This window comes from Strongylocentrotus purpuratus, unplaced genomic scaffold (genome assembly GCF_000002235.5).
Source record: "Strongylocentrotus purpuratus isolate Spur 01 unplaced genomic scaffold, Spur_5.0 spur5_scaffold_6, whole genome shotgun sequence".
Lineage (NCBI taxonomy): Eukaryota > Metazoa > Echinodermata > Echinoidea > Camarodonta > Strongylocentrotidae > Strongylocentrotus > Strongylocentrotus purpuratus.
In genome coordinates this window covers 37407118-37431803 of record NW_022145612.1, presented here as the reverse complement: position 1 = coordinate 37431803, position 24686 = coordinate 37407118, and the positions used below count along the sequence as shown (strand labels likewise).

The window sequence follows — 24686 nt, the reverse complement described above, 5'->3', positions numbered from 1 at the left end:
AAAGATTCGGCAGTTGCGGACGCTCTGCGTCTTTATGAAGACGAAAACACCCAGCTGAAACAACATAACATTAATCTGTTTTTTTGCCGTAACGACAAACATCAATTTTGATTCAAATGTAAGTTTTATTCTAAATTAGTGTGGATTCCATGTATTGCAAATTTCAATTAGTTTGCATGTCAGGAAATACAGAGAGTCCGGAATAACCTAAATTTTAATTAATAGCAATAATATTTATAATGATAGTCAAATTTGTAGGTTGACAATTGACATTTTTATTAAAGAATTAGGCCTACCCATACCAGACGGTTATTTATGCATGGGTAGCGCTTTACATTGTAAGTATTGTTACTAACGTTGTAAGTATTATTAATCAAGTCATTGGATTAAATTGCTAATTAATCCACACATGATAGTGCACAAGCTTCAGTCCCTGGGGAAAATTCCAGTCTAGCCGGGCGCCATTTTTCAAGCCCACCTTGCCCACATTGATCAGTGATGCCAACCTAACCAAATTAACGTTCGAATCCTACCAAGTATCCTTTACAAATAGGTGCGTACGCAGGGGGGGGGGGGGTGTTTTGGGGGTTAACCCCCCCCCCTCAATGTTTCTGTTAGTGGGGGAAAAACAGTTTTAAAAGCTTTTTTTTTTGCTGATCGCGCGCGAAGGGGGAGGTGTTGATTTTTTTAAAGTGCTCCTTAACCCCCCCCCCCATAGTTCTCAATACCCCCCTCACACACACACACACGCACACACACACGCTCCGGATGAGTGTTGGACAATGAAAAGAAATGAGTTTGTCTCCTCCCCTTTATAGAGGTAGCCAGGGGTGTTGGTGTAGACTGGGTTTCTCTGGTACATTCTTAAGAAATACTGCTTATTTATAATAAAATCATCTTATTTAGTATCAAATAGAATCGACAGGATCAACCGCCCCCACCGCCACAAACAAGCCACTTTTTAAAAATTCATGCCACCAATGCTTCAACAAACTATTTTCGTCAAGGTAACCACATGTGATTTATGCAAAATGGAGGGACTCAAGTCGATTTTCCAGTCTACTCCGTCTCCTGACATAGGCCTAGCCATCAAATGGAACACATCCACCTGCTCTTCAAGTTCAACTTGATAAAATTATGATCCATTAATGTGGTCAAAATGACGAAAGAAAACAATAACAGAGAATAAACAAACTCGGAGTTAATCGGGAGTTAATCTACATCCCGTGGTTTTCTTTATAAACGAATTACGGCAACTGCGCATGTGAGCTTTGTATATCACAGTTTGATTATTAATTTTCTCTTTTCCGTACCAAAATATTTCCCTCGCAAATTTAGTCCTAGACAGTGGAGTGGCATAGCAAGGGACGCGCACCGGACGGCAGGGGACACTTTACAACCCACTCCCCGCCTGCCCCCCCCCCCCCACCCCCGAATCGAGTTACATAGAGGTGATAGTGACAGAGACATACAGACATACAACAAAAGGTAATACAACGTTTTTGTATGGGGTCATGAATTTGGTTCAAATGAATATATTGGAAGCTTACGCGATCTTACAATATTCAGTGATCGTTGTCGCGGTTGAAATCGAGTCTAAAGTTATTAAATTTGTAAATAATAAACTCACGTTTTATAGCTCCCTCTCAAGGCCAAAATATTATTTAAGCTATAAAACAATGTTTCTTGACTGAAATCGACCGATTAGCTATTCCCGTTTGGAAATTATTTATCACAACTACATATTCTGAGATTTTCGTGGTCGCAGCTACCATTGTACGGCCGTATGCGCTATTTGAAATTTATTCAATTTTTCTCGAAAGCAGGAGTGTTTTAGGGGCAAAATTTTCTAGTGCTTATAATACATCCACAGGGGCATCCAAATATATCAAATTGTAAAGAATCACTATCCACCCAATTTTCAAAATTTCCCAAAACTTTGTATTACAGAAACAGATACAGAGAGGGTGGGGAGGGTTAAATGAAACACAACAACACAACCAGTAAAGAAGATTCAAAACTATTCAACTCAAGGTAACATTGATTTTTTTCAACATAATACCCAAGTAATGATGTATAATGACATAAATAATTTTGAAGGGCATATTGACACAATGCAGAAGATGTGTCTGGTACGCGAACGAACAATGATAATAGACGAAGAAGGAGAAATATGGAAAACAAAGGGAAAAGTAGTACAGGAAAAAGAGAGGGAAAACGTAGGCCTACAAAAAAAAAAGATATAACTCAGGATGTATCTGGTATCACTAGATGTAAAGCGTGTGACTGAGCTGTATAAATGTATTGTATAACAATACAAAGGCAAGATGTGAGCGAAGAGAACAAGCTTTAGGTATTTTTATTGAAATAATTATACTGGAAATAATTAATTGATCTAAAAGTCAATATTCAGCCTGATTTCATCGATTTTCCGCTATGGTTTTTAGAGGAATATTGTAACAATCCTTATACACACCACAACAACAACAACAATTTCTTTCTTTTTTGTTTACCTTACCGTTTAATGCAAATCTACCTGTATAAATATGATCCATACGAAATTATTCGACAAATATTCAGAGCAAAAGCGTCGCTAGAACTAGGCGAGGATCCACGGTGGGGGGGGGGGGCGACGGGCCCGCCCCTGGCCCAAAACAGGTTTTAAAAAGATAACAACGTTAGTTTTACTCTTTACAAAAAAAAGAAAATGGGGCCATTGGCAAAAAAAGGAAAAAGGGTATTGTTGTTGCTGTTAAGGGGGGGGGGGCGGTGGGTGTTGAGAAAAAAAGAGTGCTCTCTCCTCCCCCACCCCGTACAGCCAAATAAATAAATTTTTGCTTACCCACCCAGAGGCGGATCCAGGATTTGCCGATAGGGGGGGGGGCCTAAAATTTGAAAATCGCGCCAACCAATATTTCGCTCAATTAAAAAAAAAAAAACACCCAACAGTGCTCAACAACATTCAAATTCACCAACGGGAATTCGAGAAGGGATTTCGTAATGATTTGCCTGCACCTCTCTACGAGTAAATAGGCACAACACTAGTAAAAATTTGAATAGCGGAAAGTTGTAAGCCGAAAATTGATCGACACAGACGAAAATGATAATATTCGCTAAAAAGAAAAAGAAAAGTCAACAACTTCTTCCGATTTTAAACCAGTCAGACAAGAGAAAACATACTATTTTCAAGAAGTAGGTCTACACAGTTTTCTTTAAATTTGAGGTTTAGAGATCCCGTAGCTTCGTCGAGGGTGTATGCGTTTCGGTTTCCATGTTAGCAAACCACTATCAAACAACTATTTACTTGAATGAAGGAAAGAAAAATTCTACTAGGCTGAAGAAATGTTAAACATTAAGCCATCCACGCAAATCGATTTTATTCCCTGTCGTGCGTTTATTGAACTTCAACTCCTTTCAAGAATCTCCAAAAATTCGACGGGGGGGGGGGGGGGGTAATATCGTCCCCGGTGAAAAGGTGGAAGGTGGTTTGTGTAGGCCTGGTCCGGATGGGGAAGAAACAGATTAGTATGCTACTTAATGTCGATGTTCTTTTGTTGTTATTAACACATTGACACGGAAATAAATATGCAACCCATTTGTTGTGCAACTCTAACTCTATCCCAAACCCTAACCCGAACTTTAACCCTTATTCAATCTTGATATAAAAGTTAGTTTTAATAGCAAACTTGTACGGTACTTAACACAGAGTTAAACCTAACAGGTGACGGAACTACTCCTTTATTTTGATTCATTGCTCAATTTTCGTAACGATTACCCTAGTAATTCAAGTGAAAACTTTCAATTGTTTTTTTATTTGCATGAAAAAGAGTACAAATTCAGAAAAGGTCTACAAATAAAGTAAACTGTTGATTTGATTCATATTGTTAGCTGGCTAGTTTACTATGAAGATGTGTGCCATAATAAATGGGGAAAATTAACTAAAGATTAAATTGAACTGAAGAGTAAATTTGTAGGAATTTTCAAAACAGAGACAACAAATCAGTTTCTATTGAAACCCTGGCTGATTGTAATTAGAATCAAAATTAACAAATAAGGGGGCTGATCGAACCAACAAATGGATACGCGGATGCTCCGGCAAAGACATTATTTTCAGCTCAGAAAAAATTTACCCAATTAAAGTGCTACAAATTTCCACTTTACATTACTGTCCGCTTTGTCTCCAAGCAGGATGTTCTTTCAAAACGGTGTCTACAGCGCTTTTTCAAACAAAGTGTGATGAAACGCTGTCGACTAGACAGACTCTCGGACCATCATTACAATGAAAATCCAGATTCTATTAACAGCCCACGCGACTTTCATAACTTCATTCAGGACGGGATGCTCTTTGAAAAACCGGTGTCGATTACTGGATTAGAAGCATGATTTATGACAAAGGCTTTAACATGTTTGTAGCCGAAGGTTGGGGGGCGGGGGGTGGCACAAACAAAAAAGGGGCACTTTCTCGGGAAAAAGGGGCACCTACACCCTACATTGTGATTAATACATTATCAGGGATGGTTTCAATTTTGATTATTTTCCTATCAATATTGGTCCAAGATATTGCTTATTATGCTTTGCAGTTCTGTGTGATTGTCTGACATTTCATTTTGTGAGCGAGCAAAAATTTAAAGAATTTGAGGTCGTATTTAGGTTATATCTTATAAAGAGGGGGATCCTAATTGTAATTCAATCCCAGTCTCATAATGATAGTTGATTGAAGTTACATAATTACATCACAGGCTTGGGCGAAGTCAACGATCGGAAGCCAGTGCAAACGTGTTGTCTTCTTGGTCTCAAATTCGTAGATCAGATTTGAATAGGGGCATTTATTAGAGATTATGGGGGCACTTATCATAGGTGGTAAGGAGCACTTATACAAATTTGGAACAGAAAACTATCCAAAAAAAGGGGGTACGCATCTTGAATAAAAGGGTGCACTTTTCTTATGTAATAAAGGACATTTTTAGGGTACTTGAAAAGTGGCCGCACTGCGGCTTCCTGCCTCCCCCCTACCCTCTCTCTCTCTCTCTCTCTCTCTCTCTCTCTCTCTCTCTCTCTCTCTCTCTCCCTCTCTTTCTCTCTCTCTCTCTCTCTCCCTCTCTTTCTCTCTCTCTCTCTCTCTCTCTCTCTCTCTCTCTCACACACACTCTCTCTCTCTCCTAGGAGCGCCGCCTCTGGTAGCGTGGGATTATCTATTTACCGATCCTTATCTTGTTTCATAAGGAAAGGTACACGTACTTTTGTAAATTCATAATCAACTAGACAGAGGCGGAAGTCGCCCAGAAAACGTGGAAGGGGCGGGGGTTCTTCAGTATCGTTATACAGATTCCGCTTGAGGAAAAAAAGTCATCATGTTTCGGATCGTCGCTATCGGTCAAGCATTTAAAAAGGTCAGGTTTTAGTGTGTGTGTCAATGGGGTGTTTTTTTTTGGGGGGGGGGGGGGGGGGGTGGACGCATACCTAAACGCACACAAACAAATCGTTGACTAGAGATTTGATGTTATGCCCAGGCCATTCAAAATCGCGGGGGAAGATTCTCCACACAAGATCTCCGCGAACCTTTTATTTATATGCAGTAATTCCCCAGAATTTGGATCACGGTTAATGACGAATTTAAATTTGCCCTAGTCCTCCATATGGTCTAAAAGCATAAGTGGCAGTTTTAATATAAACTAGTAGTTATAAATCAAGTTTTGAAAGTTGAGATCATGAATCATTGGAAAATTTTAACGTCACCTTGATGTATTAATAGCGCTCAGCTCTGATGTAAAATCCTGGCTTTGCATGTGACGAATAAAGTTGTTTTTTATTCAAAATTAATAAAAAAACATTATCATCATCATCATTGTCATCATGATCATTATAATCATCATAATCACCATCCCATCCATCATCAGCATCATCATTAATGAAACACGAACACAAAGAAATTATTCAAAAAATGTTATAATAATTCATTTACTTAGTTACTTTTGTCTTTTATGTCATGTTTAAAATGTAAATTTATGTAAACGTATATGATGATCAGTATGTGAAATAAAACACCATGTTAAGAGGTTAAGAAAAAAAATCATCGTCAACAACACCACCACCATCTCAAACATCACCGACATCATCATCATCAGCAGCATGTAGAGGCCTCCTTATCCCTCATTATCTAATATAACTGTTCCCTATTGTTTGTTAGTTATTGATCCAAACCCCTTTTCCTTTCTACCAGCTTTAACTCATTAAATCCTGCCCATAATCCGTTAACCGTTAGTCCCTTAATCCCCTTTGTATTTCTACCACTAATAGTCAATTAATTACCCTTTAATCCGTTAATCCCTTTTCCTTTCCAAGAGGCCTCTACATGCTATCATCATCATTATAATCTTCGTCGCCATTATTATCATCATCAACAACACCGCCGCTATCTTCACCATCTCAATCATCATCGGCAACATCACCAACATCAACAGCTTCATCATTATCAAAATGACCACCACAACTACTACCATTTCCAAACATCCTCAGCATCATTATCGTCAACAGAATCATCTTCATTTATTACTATTCTTCACATCCCCTCCATCATTATCTTTTGTCACTGTTATTGACAGTATCTTATTCATTGTCACCTTCAACCATCAAAGCATCTTCGCCATTATCTTCATCGTATTCGACGTTATAGCATGCCCATCCCTTTTTCACTATGTTGAACCACATGAGCATCCTCTTTTCCTTCTTTGCATCATCATCATCATTTTACTCTTTCAACATTATCATCTTGATCTACTGCTCTAATATATCTTTGCCACCACCATCATCATCATCATCGTCAATCGTAACCCCAGCCTCGTAATGATCATCATCACCACCACCTTTGTCTCATCTTCAACACTATCATCTTGATCTTCTACTCTAATATCTCTTTGCCACCACCATCATAATCACCAATCATTATTCTTGTCCTCAGCCTCATAATTATCATCAATACCTTTGTCTCATCATCCATCAACTATCATATTTTCTTCAAACTTATCACATCATCATCTGCCTCACAATACATATTCCCATCCTTCTTCATCATTATCATTCCCACCACATTAACATCAATAAGTGCCCCATTCATCCTCACTCTCATAATTTTTTTTAACCATCAGAGTATTCTGACCATCTCTTTCCCAGCATATTACAGAAATCTTTGCAATTTAATAGCCATCCTCCTCCTTCTAATCATCATGTTTTTCTTTTGTTGCATTTTCACTTCCCCAAGTTTGTGAAGATGCATTGAAGAAAAAACACATTATTCTTTGAACCAAAGCTTTTAGAAACAGTTTTCATTATTTTATTCCCCCCAAAATCCTCTTTGTTCCTGTGCATTTTCTTTTATTAGTTTTCCCCATTCAATGCATTCGTCCAAAGCTATAGAGTACAGGAAACCATACAAAATCGTTCATCCATCTTTATGTCTATAAACTCACACAAGCATTTGATGTCACAAATTGAACAATAATTTGAAATGGCATTTCATACACAAACTTCCTACATAACAATATGTCTCATCATACAACACTTTCAATGCTCTCACCAAACAGTCCCCAAAACTCATACTTCGATATTAAGCACAGACAAAAATGTTCACAATAAGAAAAGACATTGAAAACAGTTAAATTTCCCGTAGCACACATGTGGTCATTTTTTTAATTTGCAATAAAAACTTCTCACCTTACAATTTCTATAAAAATATAAGGCTCCTTCACGGTCATACGTTCATGGACTTTAATTTTCTGTTTCATTAAAAAAAATTGTTGGCAAGACATGATTGAAAATATTCCTGAGGAATCACAAGATATCACCAAAACTTCCCTACTATTCACAAACTTTGATATAGAATATTTATAGTTTAAGAGCACCATGTGAAAAGGGCATGCAGTGAAAAACACTAATATACATATCGGTGTAGTTGCACAATCGTAGTGTCACCCATATCAATGATGGGTTGAACTAGCTTATAAACACATAAAAAAGAGAGCTATCTATCTAGGAATTCCTACAAAAGGCAAGTTATGGCAGCTGACAACTGGTTGAGAAATTGGAAGAGAAAATAGATACTAGACACAACTATAGCTACATAATTAGCTAGTTCATGTACTAATCTGTACTTACAACAATCAATCTTCTATATTCATCCAAGCACAAGAAAATTAACACACTGATAAACATTGACTTTTTGTTAAGACCCTATTTTGGAATACTGACATCGAAAGTACATGACTTTTCTCATGAAGCACCAAATGCACATTTATAAAACAGATCTCTGAACAAGAATATCGTGGAGAGACTTGTTTTATTTAGTTTCAATTTTTTTTTAAATGGGCCAGCTCGGACTCCGCAGCAGCTTAAAATAACAGAGGCTTGTTTTTTTAAATTTTTCCAGTCCGCATTTATTCCTTCTGTCCGAAACATGCTTTCATATTTTCATCAAGCCTTGAATATACAAAAGTGAGATGGTAACTACGGGATTGAATGGCGACCTGGTAACATTCACACAAAACTAGACCAGATCTTGACGGGTTTCGTCGTAATACTGGCACAAAAAGGACACAATAGAGAGAGATAGAGAGAGAGCATTAGAGTCTTTTGGGGGAGAGCTGCGTTGGAGTCGTTCCTGGCATCAGTCAATTAGCTACGACTTAATAAGTTTAAGAACTAGGATTTTTATGAAAAGCACACAGGTCCCATCTCCAGGCCAAACATCTGACTTTCACTGCCAACTTCACCAGGGGCGAAATCAACGATCGGCAGACGTGTTGTCTTCTTGGTCTCATATTCGTAGACAGACTTGCCCCACTGTGATGATGAGGACTGCAAGATGAAAACAAAGAAAAGAAGAAAAATCATGAGGTGATGAACACAATGAAAAATGACACACAAAATATATTTCCAAAAGGATGGTGAGGCTATACTTACAAAAATGAATAACAGAACAAACAATATTTTAACAGAAATTTAATAAGAGTTTTTTAATAAGTAGCAAATAATGAGAGATAGCAATCTACTTCAACAAAAATGGTTCCCCTACATGATGGTAATGAAAAACTATTTTCCGTTCCTCAAAATCAATATATCTTTATCAACCTGACCTTATGTACTTTTTGAGATCTCCTATTTGAGCTTTTAAAAAAATAAATTACTCTCTGCTCCAGTACATTTTGTAAATACACCACAAAGAACAAGTCTAAGAAACTTACTGAGCAGCCATCTTCAAGTGTCCTGTAGTTGAATTTGCTGTCCTGGTCATCGACCAGTTCGACATCAGAGCTTGAGAGGAAGATTGGGTTTCCTTGGACGTTCTTGCAAAAGTAGGTGACGGTCTGGCGGGCGCTGGTGGAGAGGAGGCGGAGGAAGGTCATCTGGGTGGAGTCCTCGATGTAGGCGAACTTGTCACCACCGTGCATGCTGGAGAAGAAAGCGCGCTTTGTCTTGCCAACGTACCATGTCATGTTGCTGACCTGTAGGGTGAGAAGAGTTTGGAATATGTACACAGAGTTATGATATGCCAATAGCAGGTCAAGGTCTACAAGAATCAACAATCAATCCTCAAATTGGCACCAGTTATTTGTATTTTTAACTTTTGTTTAAGGAAATAAAAATACATACTGAATGAACAAACGCAAATGAATTTTTTTCAATTGCCAAATTGTATATGAAAATAATGATTGCCCACTTATATCTATTTCAACAGATAAATACATTCCACCTGCCTGATGCAAATACTGTGGTAGTACTCAAGCTGGCTTTGGGCTAAATACATCATCACAGGTCAGGAAAAATCCTTAGATGGAATTTTATATTACTTCTAAATTATACTAATCAATAAAAGCATCTTTTTCAGAACTATTTCAAAACGAAATATTTTTGGTAACTGTGACATGGTAACAAAGTTAAAAGGGTGTTAATGGAGTTACTAGGTTGCAGAGCATTCAGTACTACAATTCTCTAAGACAATTTGAGGAACATGTAATACTTACAACATTGTTTGTTGAGGGTACACAGGTGGCGCCAGTCTCAGCTTCGCAATAGACCTGGATGGCATCCTTCTGGCATCCAAGGTTGGGATCGACCCAGTAATATCCTAAAGAAGGCACAAAAACAAAAATTTCACTCAAAAATCTAACTTTTGCAAATGTTAATTCTTTTTTGGTTATCAAAGGATTTTTAAAGAGGAATTAGCTTTATTTTGAATCTAAATCATCTACTTTGCAGTGGATGAGTTGTTTTGACAAGCACAATTTTCTAAGTATAAAAGAGTTTGTTTTTTTCTTCATGAATTGACTTGTTCATAGATAAGTTTTTTTGGTTTTAATTCATAAAACATTCACAGGCTTACTTTTAGACAGAATGATACCTAATCAATTCTCAACACAGTCACCAGTGCACTAAATGTACACAGATCATGACCAATCAAGAAAAGGAAAGACTACTCACCACTCTCGGCTTCAACATTGTTGAGGAAGACGTCTTTGCATGACCTGGCGGGGTTGGTCTTAGCCTTGCCCTGAGGTGCCTTGATCAACTCAATCTGCTGGCCAAGAGCACTGATAGCTCCAAGAAGTTCGGTATCCTGAATCTTGACGGCATCATTCTTGCTGTCGTCTCTGTACTGTAAGCCATAAGAGTAATCAGAGAAGACATCAGAAGGATGAAACATCATGGAATATTGCATCTCAAACATTAGAGTTAAAATATCAACATTTGTACACATCAATGTATCTTCTTAGAAATGGACAAGCTTTCTCATGTATCTTTAATCTGTGGATGTTTCTCATCAGATCCCAAGTTCCCCAACCAATCTAATTTGCCTATCAAGTTTTGAAGTACCTCTGTAGATGAAGTCCTGTTCTCATAAATTGGCTGTTGCTATGCATGCATCTTACAAACCTCTGGCGAGCTTTCTATCACCAAGAGCATCTTGGATTGGGCTACAAAATGGGTCTATTACAGCAATTGGGGAAATGGATGGATTGACCCTACAAGTTTTAATAATGCCTCGAGCTACTTTGTAGCAGAGGCATAAAAATCAATTTTGCTAGCATTTGTGGCATAAATTGAAAACTTACAGCATAACCATAAGGAGAGCTTCCTTGTCCCTTGCCGCCAGACTGGAAGGATGGGTATCTGACTCCGTATGAAGACTGGACTTGTCCTGGTGGTCCTGGGGGTCCGGGAGGTCCTGGGGGTCCTGGTGGTCCAGATGATCCACCTTCTCCACGGGGTCCACGGGGTCCTTCGGGTCCATCAAATCCACGGGGTCCTGAGGGTCCATCGTTTCCATTGGATCCACGGGCACCAGGTAATCCCTGAATAGAAAACCCAGAACAAACATGTTAGTAAATGTCCGATTTCACCTCAAACTTCATCAGCAAATACAAATGATTAACAAAACTCAATGTCTAAAAAGATTTATTGAAAAATTTCAATCAATAAAAAGTATCACAGTATCATAAATAAACTTGTGAATAAAACAATGAAGTATGTATTACTATGGGAATACAATAAATGAAGTTGATAAAGTATAATGTGTAGGAACATTTGGCAATGGTTTAAAGGGAAAAAAGTGTAAGTTACACTTGACCCATGTCCAACCCTCTAAAGCTCAATATGAAATTCCTGATGTGTGTATACACATATATATATTTTTTGTTTGCCCTTTTGCTTATGAGTTTTCTATATGATGTCCCATGAGTCCTGGATCTTCCCTGAAGGCTGACTTGAAACATAGATGTGAACATGTCATCATATGCGAATGAAATGAATTCATCCTGGCACTCACCCTAGTTCCCTGTTGTCCTTGTTCTCCGGGTGCACCAGGCTCTCCCATGGGTCCAGAAGTTCCCTGTAGACCAGGAAGTCCAGAGACTCCAGGATGTCCCTTGTGTCCAGCAGGTCCAGTCTCTCCACGCTCTCCAGCAGGTCCAGATGGTCCAGATGGTCCCTGCAATCAATCATCAGAAAGAAAAAAAAATGAATTCTCTTCATCGTCGAAAAAGACCATGCATACACCCAGTTACACAAGGGCCAAATACCATGTCAGAATGCAGTAAATATAATATAGCATGAAAAGAGCATGTAAACAGAACACTTCTTAACAGGAAGTATTGATTACAACAAAGCTTATTTAAAGCTTAACTTTCGGCATTTCAGCTTTTAATAGTATAAGGTTTTATTTGTCAATATCAATGTTGATTTATTTTCATGTTTTTGTTTTGTTCTAAAGAAATGACAAACTGTAGCAGTTCCTTTTGTTATATCAATCACAGGATTTGTTCCAGCCTTCGAAAGAAGATTTTTCCTTTTTATTTGTCTTTTGCAAATTCATTTCCACAGGCAATTAATGGATAAGCAAAGAAGAGAGGGAATAAACGACTTACAGCAGGTCCAGTAGAGCCACGGGCACCGGTAGGACCCTGAGGTCCTGGGGCACCAGTAGATCCGGTCTCACCACGTGGTCCGGAAGCACCAGCAGCTCCAGGGGCACCCTAAAGGAAGAAAAAAATAACAAAGAATAAGGTTGGGAAATGTGTGGCACTAACGCCTTAGGTAACAGATAATCTACATTTGCCACTCTCCATCCAGGTAAAGTAAATGGGTACATGGCAGGAAAAATCATCATCACCATCAACATCACCTCATCTGAAATAGTAACATCTTGGCTAATGCATGAAATTGTTGAACTTTATCAATATGAATTAAGGTAGACTTCAATCTCTTATATACTAAAGGATAACATACAAAATCTTAAGCATTCTGGACCAAAGTAACCATAATAAATAGCTATGGGATCTTACGATTGGTCCTGGTGCTCCAGGTGATCCGTTGGCTCCAGAGGCACCAGTGTCTCCCTTCTCTCCACGAGATCCTTGGGGTCCAGGGGCTCCATCATTTCCATCGCTTCCCTACACAGGAAAAAGATAAAGAGGACATTCTAGATGTATTACCCAATATCATCATCAATTGAATAAAAAGCATTTGATCTTAGCGTATAACAAATAATTCAAATGAACTAATCATCCAATGCCTAACTTTCTTCTCAATTTTCCTCCCACTTTCTTTTCTACAATAGATTCCTGATTTAGGTGAAGAAACATATTCATATAATTATGTTTGTATAGTGACTTGTCTTTATTTTTAAAGGACATTCCAAATAAAAGCCTGGCTTTCAAGGTTTTAGCCTCCTGTTTTCCACATTATATAGTGTACTGATCTCTATATTTACCACATTGAACCGCCTAAGAGAAGAAAACAATTATGATATTCCAATTCCAATTCCAATTCCAATTCAATTCCAATTCAATTCAATGCTTCTGACTACTTACAGGCATGCCATTCTCTCCAGCGGGTCCTGGGTTTCCTGCGGGTCCAACAGCTCCAGGAGATCCCCTGTCTCCAGACTTTCCAGCGGGTCCACGGCTTCCAGCTTCACCCTGTCACAACAATGATATAAGCCTTCATCATATGTGCAAGCAACATACTTCCTATGTACACCAGTAGGTAATTTTCCTTGGAAACTCGTTGAATTAGGGATACTTATTCTTTCCATACTGTTCATTGATACATCTATGTGCTTGCTAACATGAATGTTAACAATTCATTGTATCTTCTTTCCAGAAGAATTGTAAATCAATGGCCTGGATAATCTGAAGAACTTATCAAAACAAAGAGGGAAAAATAAAAAGGCCTTGGAAATTTCTTAAAGAGCTCTGGTAAAAACATTAAAATGCATTAAGATTACACAAAGCAAATAAAAAGAGCTCCCATCAACAAAAAATCTATACCCTCTCATTATTCTCTTGACTCAAGAATAAAAGTGAAAAACTTAGTGTCCACTTACAGGTGGTCCAGCAGGTCCACCGGGTCCACGGGGTCCAGAGCCTCCTGCAAGACCAAGGATTCCAGATTGTCCAGCAGGTCCAGTGGGTCCAGGGGGTCCGGGAGGTCCCTATCATGAAAAGAGACAGATCATAGATAATACTCAATGCAAATGTTACAGGATACTGTGAAAAACTACCAAGGAAATTTAAATGTTCACAAATGAATACTATCCTGTAGAGTGCGGAGTGTACCAAAACATGTTTTTATTGCTCTTGATGAAGGGGGTTCCAGGTGGTTATACTGTATTTGAAATATGAGCTTCAAATATTACTTCTATAAAGAGATATTGCAATTTAGATACATTTACAATAAATGGTCAAATGTTGATTTTATACATTCTATTCATTTATTTGTTTGCCTAAGTTCTATTAAACAAAGAAAGGTTATTTAATTTTTAACTTACAGATTGTCCATCGTTTCCTTTGTCTCCACGCTCTCCAGAGGGTCCAGTTGTTCCAGCAAGTCCAGGTTGTCCAGGAGATCCAGACTGTCCTGGCTCTCCACGGGCACCAGGCTGTCCTGGGCTACCAGCATTACCTGAAGGTCCAGTGGGTCCGGGTGGTCCCTATCAAGGAAAAAACATTTAATTTAACAACAAGAAAAGGAATAAATAAGAAGGTAACACAAACTGGTGAGACCGATGTACAGAGAAGTCAGGTTATTATTACATAAGTTCATGAAAAACACAGCAACAGGCATCACTGAAACAAAATTGAATGATTCAGGCGGTTTATACACTAAATGCTGATTTATGATAAGATGGGAGAAACATTAATCTTCTCTTGAGATGGCAAAATGTTACTAAGCCAGTGAAAAATAAATGAATGGAGGCAGATGGTAGAATCCAGGAACCATTGAAGGCCCTGCAATAAAATATCTTTTACAGTAGGCTCAACTACAGATATTCATATGCCAACCAAGTATATTCTAATTTTTCTGTTAATAGATTTAAAAAAACCCTGATAAATGAAATTATCCATTCGAAGCTTTCTTCAGAGAAATGTCATTATCTAATCAAAAACTGCCCCTTTACCCTACCAACATTAAGTATTGCATAATGATGTATGTACCTGTGCTCCGGGTGCTCCAAGGCTTCCAATGGGTCCTGGTGGTCCACCTTGTCCCTGAGGTCCTGTCTCTCCACGCTCTCCCTGTTGTCCTGGGGCTCCAAGAGGTCCCTAGTTTACAAAGAAGAAGAATGTTAATTTGAGATGAAGTTAAGATAACCATGAAGTACAAAATCCTATTCAGTTTTGCAACCCCCCCCCCCCCCCTCCTCCCTCCATTCTATAAAACACAGAAATATTAACCAACTAGTAGATCACGTCAGATTTATGAGAACTGGGATCGCATAATCAAAACATTTAGCAGAACATAACATTTTTCAGAAGTAGTTCCACCCTAAATGGTAAAATATCACTATGTATTCTCAGAAAATGAATTCTGGTGTTTCTTTATAACACTTATGCTTCATAATTTAAAGACACAAGTTAGTTTAAATAAAGTCTAGGTGTGCAATTCCAGGTTATTTTTTGTTCAGCTAGGGGAAACAAAAGATGGCCCAAATGTTACCTGTGGTCCTGGGTCTCCGGTAGGTCCTGAGGGTCCTGGTCCTCCAGTCTCTCCCCTAGCTCCGGTAGGTCCAAGCTCTCCTTGAGGTCCAGGGTTTCCAGAGCGGCCCTAAGAAGTTATCGAAATAAAAAAAAATTACAGCATCATCTTCATAGGAATAAGGATAACAATATCAAACACAAACACAAATAAAGTGTGCAGATATTCATTAAGTAAAAGATTATTTGTTTTCTTCTTTCTTTTATTCATTCATTAGAAAGACCTGTTATCTGCTGACAATGTGAACAGGGGTGAAATTCTTTCAACTAAAAAAAAAAAACAAATATATAAAAAACAGTGATGTCATTATAAAGCTACAGTCCACTAAAAGATTAAAAGAGGGGTGACTTACAGGTGGTCCAGCGAATCCAGGTGATCCAGGGGATCCTTGTGGTCCTTGATCGCCCTAGAAAAGATCAAAGAAAACGAAATTAGTCAAAATTCAAGCTCAATCCCAAGAATGAAATACATTGTTATTGTTTAAATGCATATTATAAATATGAATTTAAATTTTCTTTGCAGTATGTATATATCTCACTTTTCTTGATAGAAAACTAAATTGTTCAACTGTTTAAGAAATTTCCTACACTGCTTGGGAAGGGTGAGGCATACACCATTGACAGGCTAATATTAAAGTCATCTCAGGAATTCAGCATCTTTTACTAGTCACTATTGAAAAGAGCTTTAAAGTGAAATGACACAAAAACCCAACTCTTCAGGATTATATAAAATATTGTATCCTATGTATAGCACAATAAAATGTGTTATGTAATGCGCTATATAAATTAAACATGTTATTATTCTCATTATTATTATCCTTAAATACATCTTTTAAAAGTATTAATGTATGCTTATTTGGATTCTTTAGTTGTTTCTTAAAAAGCTATGGACTTACAGGATCTCCACGTTGTCCAGGTGCTCCTCCAGGTCCGGGCTCTCCATTGTCTCCCTATCAAAGAGAAGAGAGAAGAATAAAACAACATTATAATCCATTACAAAGTGAGATTAAATTTCTGCCAAGGCATTAGGGCATCCAGAAGTAATAACATAGAAATGCTGCAACTTCCCGGCGGCTCTGTAAATGGTTGCTTGCTATTATCTTTATGTCACTAAATCCTCAGTGTAAATAAGGACTAGACTGATTGCTTGCTGGATGTTCATATTATATATATGTATAAATCACCCTGGTTGCTGATATAATAAAGAAACCAAGGGGCGACCAAATCCAGGTTGGTTTTGTCCATGTATATAAAGGTGGTTGATTGATATTTACTTCATGTGGAATATAATGCTTCATATTTGTGATGGCTATTAACTGAAGGACCTACAGCCGACTCCTGATAGAGGGAGGGACTACTGTCCACCAATATTCACTCACCCTTTCACCGGGCATTCCAGATGGTCCGCTGGGTCCCATAGGTCCAACTGGTCCCTGTAAGGAGCAAAGATATTATGAATCATAAAAATCACAAAACAATGTAAAATTTTCTCAACCTTAAATATTATCTGATCATTTCAATCACATTCACATCATCATCTTCACCCTAATTTAGATTTATGTTGAATCATACTTCTATCTAGAATTACCACTGAGTTTCATCTCATTAGGGATAATAATAAATATAAATAATGCATAATAATCCAATGTTATAGAACAAAAAGGTTGTATTTTTTACATTCCTTCATTAAGTTTAACCCTTTTCCCTTATTTCTCTTCCACAAAATAAATGCATGCGGATGATACTGATACATGGTCTTTCATCACATTTCCTGCAATAACCCATTCTGTTAATAAAATGATCACAAGAAGATATTTGAAGATGCCCCTGATTCATTCACTTTTACTTTCTCTGACTTTGTATTTGTAAATTGTAGTTGTATTTATTAAGTCAATCAATCAGCTATGATAAAAATATTGATAAAATAAAGAGCTATTCCAAGATGCATCATCATGTATATATCTTTGACTCGTTAAGTTTTTCTTCTCCCTATGACACTTACCCTGTCTCCCTCAGCTCCAGCAGGTCCATCTGGTCCGGGGCTTCCGCTAGGTCCCTGAGAGATGGAAAAGAGGAACAAAAGTTAAGTAATCTGATACTTATGTAGCTGCCAAATTGAAACATGAGTGTAATCAAACTAATTTGTCCCCAACTGTGCTGATTTGTACATAGTTAACACTGCTTTTAATACATGGTTCTTTCTATTGTTACTTGATTTTCATCATTCATATTGTAAGTTAGCTTAGCTTTTATTTTCTTCACAAATTGATTCTATAGACAGTGACCATTATTACAGTCCATAATTTGCAAAACCAGTGATTTGCATTTGCATATGAACGAATATGCACACGTAAAACATTGATGAACATAGTATATGTATATTAAAGTTGGTATTAAATTGTGTTAGACTTACGGGTGGTCCACGAGCGCCTGGTGGTCCGGAAGGTCCAAGTTCTCCGGGAGGTCCCTGTAATAATATTTACAAGAAACAGTTATTGCATGTATTTACAGGATTCTTTGTGATAGTAAAATGTGTTTTTTAGTAGACTGGGTAAGAAATGATCAAGGAATCATCAAAGTGTACTGGCAATCCAATTAAACAGTGTAAGAAAATATGGTGGTGCAAGATTTGTATGGGGTTTCAATTTCATCACTGTAGTCATTTCAATAATTTATTGATGAGTGTTGCAATTGCCTATTAATATCATGCATATAAACAGTAAAGTTTAATGTAATTCTCCTCTAGATTTGCAAAAGTGTTTGCATTACAATACCTTTCCAATTCAACTTGTGATAAGCCCTACGAATGAGGGCCAACATTTAATCTCATTATTCCAATTAACATAACATATGATTTTGAGATGGCCTTACCTGAAGTCCAACATTTCCTGGAGGTCCCATCTCTCCCTTCTGTCCTGGGGGTCCCTGCAATATGGAAGATCAAAAATGTAACAAGATGAAACAAGATGAAACAAGATGTAACACATAATAACACATTAATATGAAGAAGGAAAAAAAAGCTAAGAATATATGTACAGCTATCCCTCATGATATAAAAGTTGTCCCTGCCTAATAGATGATAATTCTTTGTAAATCTGGAATATTTATAACCACTTTTGATCTGACAAGAAGTGCTCACAAGTGTCAGTGTTATCTCTTTGAAGAGTTGCAGATATCATTTAAAAAGCCACAAAAAGGTGATTCATATAGCTAGAAATTGTACAGTTTACCTTTCTTTTGGATAGAGTATTGTACATACATGTAGAAATACAACCAAGATATCTCTGTAAATCCCACACTACACGCAACAGTTGCATGATTTTCTTAATTTTCGATCAGTAGCCTTCTGACAATTTTTTTTTGGAGGAGATAATCAAGAGAATGCTTTCTTATGAAACTCTATGAAAGATCTAATTCTGGAACCCCTGAAATTGTACAAGCAACTGAAAGAGTAACTTACGGTAGCTCCATCATTTCCAGCACGTCCACCGATTCCACGTCGTCCCTGTGCTCCTGTAAGTCCCTGTGGTCCACGTTCACCTGGGGCGCCACGCTCTCCCTATTTGCAGCAAGAAAATTAAAATAATGGATACATGTAAGTTCATATTCTAATATCGATATTCATTCGCAAGGAACATAGTTTGTATACTTCAGAGATGTTGGATTCCAAATTGTGTATGAAGAATTTTCCTGTTAACTACAAGAGATGTAAGGATGGAACACATCCCAGAGCTATAGGCTCCATTTGTTAGCCAAGACAATTTATTACCATGCCTTACATCTTGCAAGGTATTTAAAAACTGCTACAATATAAACATGATAGCTGCTTCTCTCCTTTCATTCAATTCATGTCTACCGTATATATTGGGATATCTTTCCGTACATAACTGGCATAATTTTCAGTTCTATATAGTATATAAGGATTTTATGCAAGTGATTTCAGATTCCTAAGAAAGCCATTCATTATTTATCTACTTACACGGGCTCCTGGGGGTCCCTGAGGTCCAGATTCTCCTGGTGGTCCATTGTCTCCCTGTGCTCCAGCATCACCACTTGCTCCAGGAGGTCCTGGGGGTCCCATTGATCCAGCCTGTCCTTGGGGTCCTTGGTTACCCCTCTCTCCAGCAGATCCCTGAGGTCCGGGAGGTCCAGCAACACCAGGTTCTCCACGCTTTCCGGGCTCACCAGTCAGACCAGGTGCTCCAGGGGATCCCTGGCCACCATCCTCTCCACGCTCACCACGTTGTCCTTGTGGTCCGGGCAGACCAACAAGTCCGGGAAGACCACGTTGTCCAGATGCTCCAGCAGGTCCAGAGTTTCCAGGTTCACCAGGTGCACCAGCGGGTCCGGGCTTTCCATCACGTCCTTGCTTGCCTGGGGGTCCGGTAAGTCCCCTCTGTCCAGGCATACCTGGCTCTCCTGGGCGGCCAGACTCTCCAGCAGATCCCTTGGATCCAGCAGATCCACGTTCACCAGGCAATCCACGGTCTCCCTTAGCTCCTGGTGCTCCTGGGGCTCCAGACATTCCTGGGGGTCCCATGGGTCCCTGTCAAAGTCAAAGTTAAATTTATATTACATAAATTTCAAACAATATTGAAGAATTACACAAGTATGTCCAAATACATTCACTGTAAAATAACATTGAAGGGTCATTTTTCTTTCTTTTAAAAATATACATGCGTAAATGGGTTGCAAACTTCTTGGCAACATTATACTCTGTTTATCTATTAATAGCACGTATTTAAATATACATAAGGATTCTTTGTAGAACTCTTTTCATATAGGTAACTATAAAAAAGACAAATGAATTGGAATGAATACTTACACGCTCTCCAACACCACCTGGAGGTCCAGCGGGTCCAACGCTTCCGCGAGATCCCTATAAGGTAAGCGAAACAAAGGTTTACTTCACAAAGTGAACAACTTGAAATAACGACTTCTCTCTAAATCTGTATGTCAACTTCAATAATTTTTTCACTCACACATCCTCTCATCAGAATGATTGTTTAAGAAATATAACAAAGGTTGAGTAATTATGTACATCACAAAAAGTGAAAAATTTAAGTGCAAATATCAAGATGAAATACATTTAACTTGAGAATACTGGATTCTCTTGAATTCTTTACGTCAACTTTGATCATTTTTCTCTCAGCAGCCTTGATGCTTAAGGAATAAATATAAATTTATGGATTATATAATACTGACGTACCCTCTCTCCGCTCTCTCCCTGTGCTCCTGGGGGTCCAGCAGGTCCAGTCTCTCCCTGTGATAGAAAAAAAGAGGAAGAGAATCATGGTAATTTAACTGTAGACTTTTAAGAGCAGAAAGGCAGTTGTTATAGAGGAAAAGGAGACAAGTCTGCAAAACTGTATGATTCATTTCTATATCTTTTTTCTAGGATGTAGACTGACAACTTACTGAAATCGATTCGATATTCATATGCAAATCTCTGACCTTCCACAGTTTAATAACAGTATCAATTATTTCAGAATTATGTTGTTGCAGTTTTGATTGAAAAAAAAAAGTTCATTGAGATTGCTTATCAATAACTCAGCTACTGGAATCAAATGGTTAATGTATTGCTTAAAAGCGTATGGGAATGAAAGAATTCAATAGTCCAGCGATTGACTTACTCGGGGTCCGAGAGGTCCAGACTCTCCCTGTGCTCCTGGCTGTCCTGGGTTTCCTTGGTCTCCCTTGGATCCTGCAGGTCCTGGGCTACCAGCGGGTCCCTAAGCAAAACCACAACATGAAGAAATGAAGTGTCATATGAAGAGCTAACAGTGGTACCTCAAAACTATCTGAAAATGATTACTTCCTTACATTACAGCACACCCACAATATGTCTGGGTTACTATGTTAATAATAGAAATCACATAATCAGTAAACTCATAACTTGTAAACTCATAAAAAGTTTTTTTTTGTTTGGCCGTTTTATCATCCAGCTACATACTCATATAAAACCAAATAAACTTTTTCTATACATTTTCGACATTTGTCTATTTTTATTTCATTAATTAAGCAACTTATAGAGGCACTTCAATAAAAAATTTCATTATTTTGAAAACAAAGCTATGTAATCTGGTCTGAGTAAGAGTATTCTACCAATGGGGTCTTATTCTCCCATCCCTCCCCCTCCTCAAAAGAGAACGAAGAACTATAAATATCTTTGAACTTACGGGTGGTCCACGTGCTCCTGGGAAACCTGGTGTTCCCTGAGCTCCTGAGGGTCCTGCAGATCCCTTGGCTCCATTAGATCCATCACGTCCGGGGACACCCTACAGGAAGAGACAACAAGCAGATTTTTAAATCATCTTACAAATACAACTGGAAAATACTTCTTTGTATGTTTTATTATCTTTTGTTAATACTAGAATCCATAGAAATTTTTAAAGACGATTAACACATGCTTAAAATAATTCCATTAACTATTATTAACTGCTTGAATGGAACATCATCTTCAGTGTATCCACTAAAGTTTCAAGAGCATTCATCCATCATTGTTGTTGCACATCAACCCGAAGGGCAAATGTACAACACATTATACATGTATATATCAAACTTCTTGATTTTGCAGGCTAATAATAAGCATTAAGGATATATGAAAGACATCAATTACTTTATAACACAAACAAGTGAATCCTTTTAATTGTAACAATGGCTACTTACTGGTGGTCCAGTCTGTCCTTGGGATCCCTCTGATCCACGCTCTCCACGGGCTCCCTGTAGTCCAGGGGATCCACGTGCTCCTGGGGATCCAGCATCTCCCTACATAGCAACAAAGAATACATTTCCTCAATATTAGTGCCAAGTAAGGATAAATATACTAGTCATCAAAAACGTCCATTTTTCATGAAGTAAAATCAATTAAATCATCACCAAGCAGCCTGTGCTATGTTGATGAAACATGACAGAATATCAAGAATTGTAATTTTAAATGTCAATGTAGCTGACTTTGTCTAATTTCATACTATCAAATTTGTTGTATGATTTGCCTTTAGGAACTTCCCTTTAGAAATTTTGTTCGAACAATATCTCTTCCAATTGAGAAACTTCCCAAAAAAAACTTTCTAAGAAACTTCCCCCCAAAATTGATTTATATTGTAAAGAGAACTTTATCAGGAAGATAGAGAATACAAATGAAGCTGTATTGTTTTACCTTAGCTCCGGAGATTCCGGGCATTCCTGGGGCTCCAGCGGGTCCGGTGGATCCTGGTGGTCCCTGAGATCCGGTGGCTCCATCTGCTCCACGGTCTCCCTGTGATCCAGCGGGTCCAGTTCGGCCACGTTCACCGGGTTGTCCAGAGGGTCCCTGTATGAAAAAGGAACAGCAATGTAATTGGTAGGTAAAATCACAAAGGAGTCAAAGACAGCTTGACCAGTCATGCACAAGAGTGAGAACAACTCTAACATGTCAAAGAAAAGTAGTTGTGATTTCCAGGTTCTGGTTGCCTTTGTTTCAGATACCAATGCAAATAACTTATATATTAAACACAACTTCAGAGTGCAGTCTTTTAAGCTCTCCGTTACGAAACAATTTTCTTTCAAAACTAACTTAAATGGGAGTTAAGGAAAATAATTGAAATGTTGTAAATATGCAGGTTTGACTGTATTACTTACAGCAGGTCCTGGAGCACCAACGGGTCCTGGGCTACCATCACTTCCACGCTCTCCACCTTCTCCACGCTCTCCCTTGCTTCCTGTCATTCCAGGTAGACCCTGTGAAATAGACAAATGATATCTTTATCATCAGAATCTCAACTACATGAATCACATTATATTCTTAATAGGAAAGACATACATCTTTAGGCAAGTCCTGTAGAATCCAAATATGACATTTTGAGACGAACATATAAGCGTAATTAGGTATAATCTAGGGCATTTCAAAGGACCATCTTTCCTTTATTCATTCATTTCCATATATTAAATGGATTACCCTTTCAGCAGTAGTTGATTTTCACTCAGGTCCTTACATCTTCATATCAATTACACACAAAAAAACATGAAATTGCATGGAATTTTAAGAGTATTTTACATAAAACTTAATGATCAAAGCAAACAAAAGAATGAAAAAACTTGGTTCACTAACCTGATGTCCCTTCATTCCGGGGGCTCCGGGCATTCCTGGGGTTCCACGGGATCCCTAGTATAGAGGGAGAGAACAAATATGTTTGATTATTATAGGCACTCACTTGTACCAATATCAAGAATCTCTTTGAAATTTATTTGGCTACTCTGCTGTTGACATTATTATGTACATGTATTGTTTTAATTTTGTTCAACTAACCTTGTATTATGACATGCTATATCCAACAGAGTCTGCTACACGTATACCTAATGATATTATTATTACTACTTATATTAGTAGAGATGATTGTCTTCACAAGAGAGTCTTGTATTCCGAATAACATGATTGATATATCCTTCATTTCCTTCAATAAAGATTTGAAAATAGATGAGGTATATGAGAGAAAAAAGATGATTTTATGACTTACAGGGGTTCCAGCAGGTCCACGTTGTCCCTGAGAGCCTGGGGTACCGTCATCTCCCTGAAATAGAGAAAAATAGTCTTATTTAATATAAAGTTGGCAATAAACATTATCATAACAATCTATGCACATGAAAATTAAAGCATGTTAAAGTATGTTTCATAGTAGAAAGTTCATAGTTATTCCCCTCCATCACCAAAAGCCTGTGAATCAAAGCAACAAGTAATATACCAGCATTCTGAGTACGAGCAGCTACCGGTAACAATTTCTTGGTGTCATTTTTGAAACATCGATGTGGACTACAATCTTGATAACCGTTTACAAAAAAAGCTTTTATACTATGTGTGATAGTCATGGAAAGTATTATCTCTGTATTTGCTGGCCAGTTTCATTATTATCATTGTCATCATCTACTGATTGTGACTATTTCTGTCCAAATTAAGAACTGTCTGAATTTCTGAGATTGATCATGTCAGGAGTAATTTTTACTCACATCAGATCCTGGGCGTCCGGGAAGTCCAGATGGTCCTGGTGGTCCAGAGTTACCCTGAGATACAAGGAGAAGGGAGAGAAAAATTAAATTCATGTAACATCAAAAATCATCCTCCATTGAAAAAAAGAATGAAAGCAACTGCAAACATGTATTTTGCAAGGTAGTACTAGTAAATTT

The 24686-nt window shown here is 37.9% G+C and overlaps 1 protein-coding gene across 5 annotated transcripts in view; it reads right to left on the bottom strand.

The window, feature by feature from the left end:
* Nucleotides 1-7656: 7656 nt before the first annotated feature.
* COLP1alpha (alpha-1 collagen) overlaps nucleotides 7657-24686 on the bottom strand; it is a 42365-nt gene continuing 25335 nt past the window's right edge. For 2 of the 5 annotated variants that reach the window (XM_030999851.1, XM_011676484.2), the window contains 31 exons: nucleotides 24510-24563; nucleotides 24023-24076; nucleotides 23617-23670; nucleotides 23148-23246; nucleotides 22687-22839; nucleotides 22197-22295; nucleotides 21707-21805; nucleotides 21161-21259; nucleotides 20737-20790; nucleotides 20353-20406; nucleotides 19507-20073; nucleotides 18988-19086; nucleotides 18399-18452; nucleotides 17941-17994; nucleotides 17530-17583; nucleotides 16907-16960; nucleotides 16424-16477; nucleotides 15881-15934; nucleotides 15490-15597; nucleotides 14988-15095; nucleotides 14321-14482; nucleotides 13877-13984; nucleotides 13362-13469; nucleotides 12834-12941; nucleotides 12417-12524; nucleotides 11819-11980; nucleotides 11106-11345; nucleotides 10474-10648; nucleotides 10017-10120; nucleotides 9237-9497; nucleotides 7657-8850 (listed from right to left, as the gene is read on the bottom strand). In XM_030999851.1, coding sequence (XP_030855711.1) covers nucleotides 8704-8850; nucleotides 9237-9497; nucleotides 10017-10120; nucleotides 10474-10648; nucleotides 11106-11345; nucleotides 11819-11980; nucleotides 12417-12524; nucleotides 12834-12941; nucleotides 13362-13469; nucleotides 13877-13984; nucleotides 14321-14482; nucleotides 14988-15095; nucleotides 15490-15597; nucleotides 15881-15934; nucleotides 16424-16477; nucleotides 16907-16960; nucleotides 17530-17583; nucleotides 17941-17994; nucleotides 18399-18452; nucleotides 18988-19086; nucleotides 19507-20073; nucleotides 20353-20406; nucleotides 20737-20790; nucleotides 21161-21259; nucleotides 21707-21805; nucleotides 22197-22295; nucleotides 22687-22839; nucleotides 23148-23246; nucleotides 23617-23670; nucleotides 24023-24076; nucleotides 24510-24563 — 3708 coding nt within the window. In that variant the 3' untranslated portion in view covers nucleotides 7657-8703. 5 annotated transcript variants of the gene reach the window in all.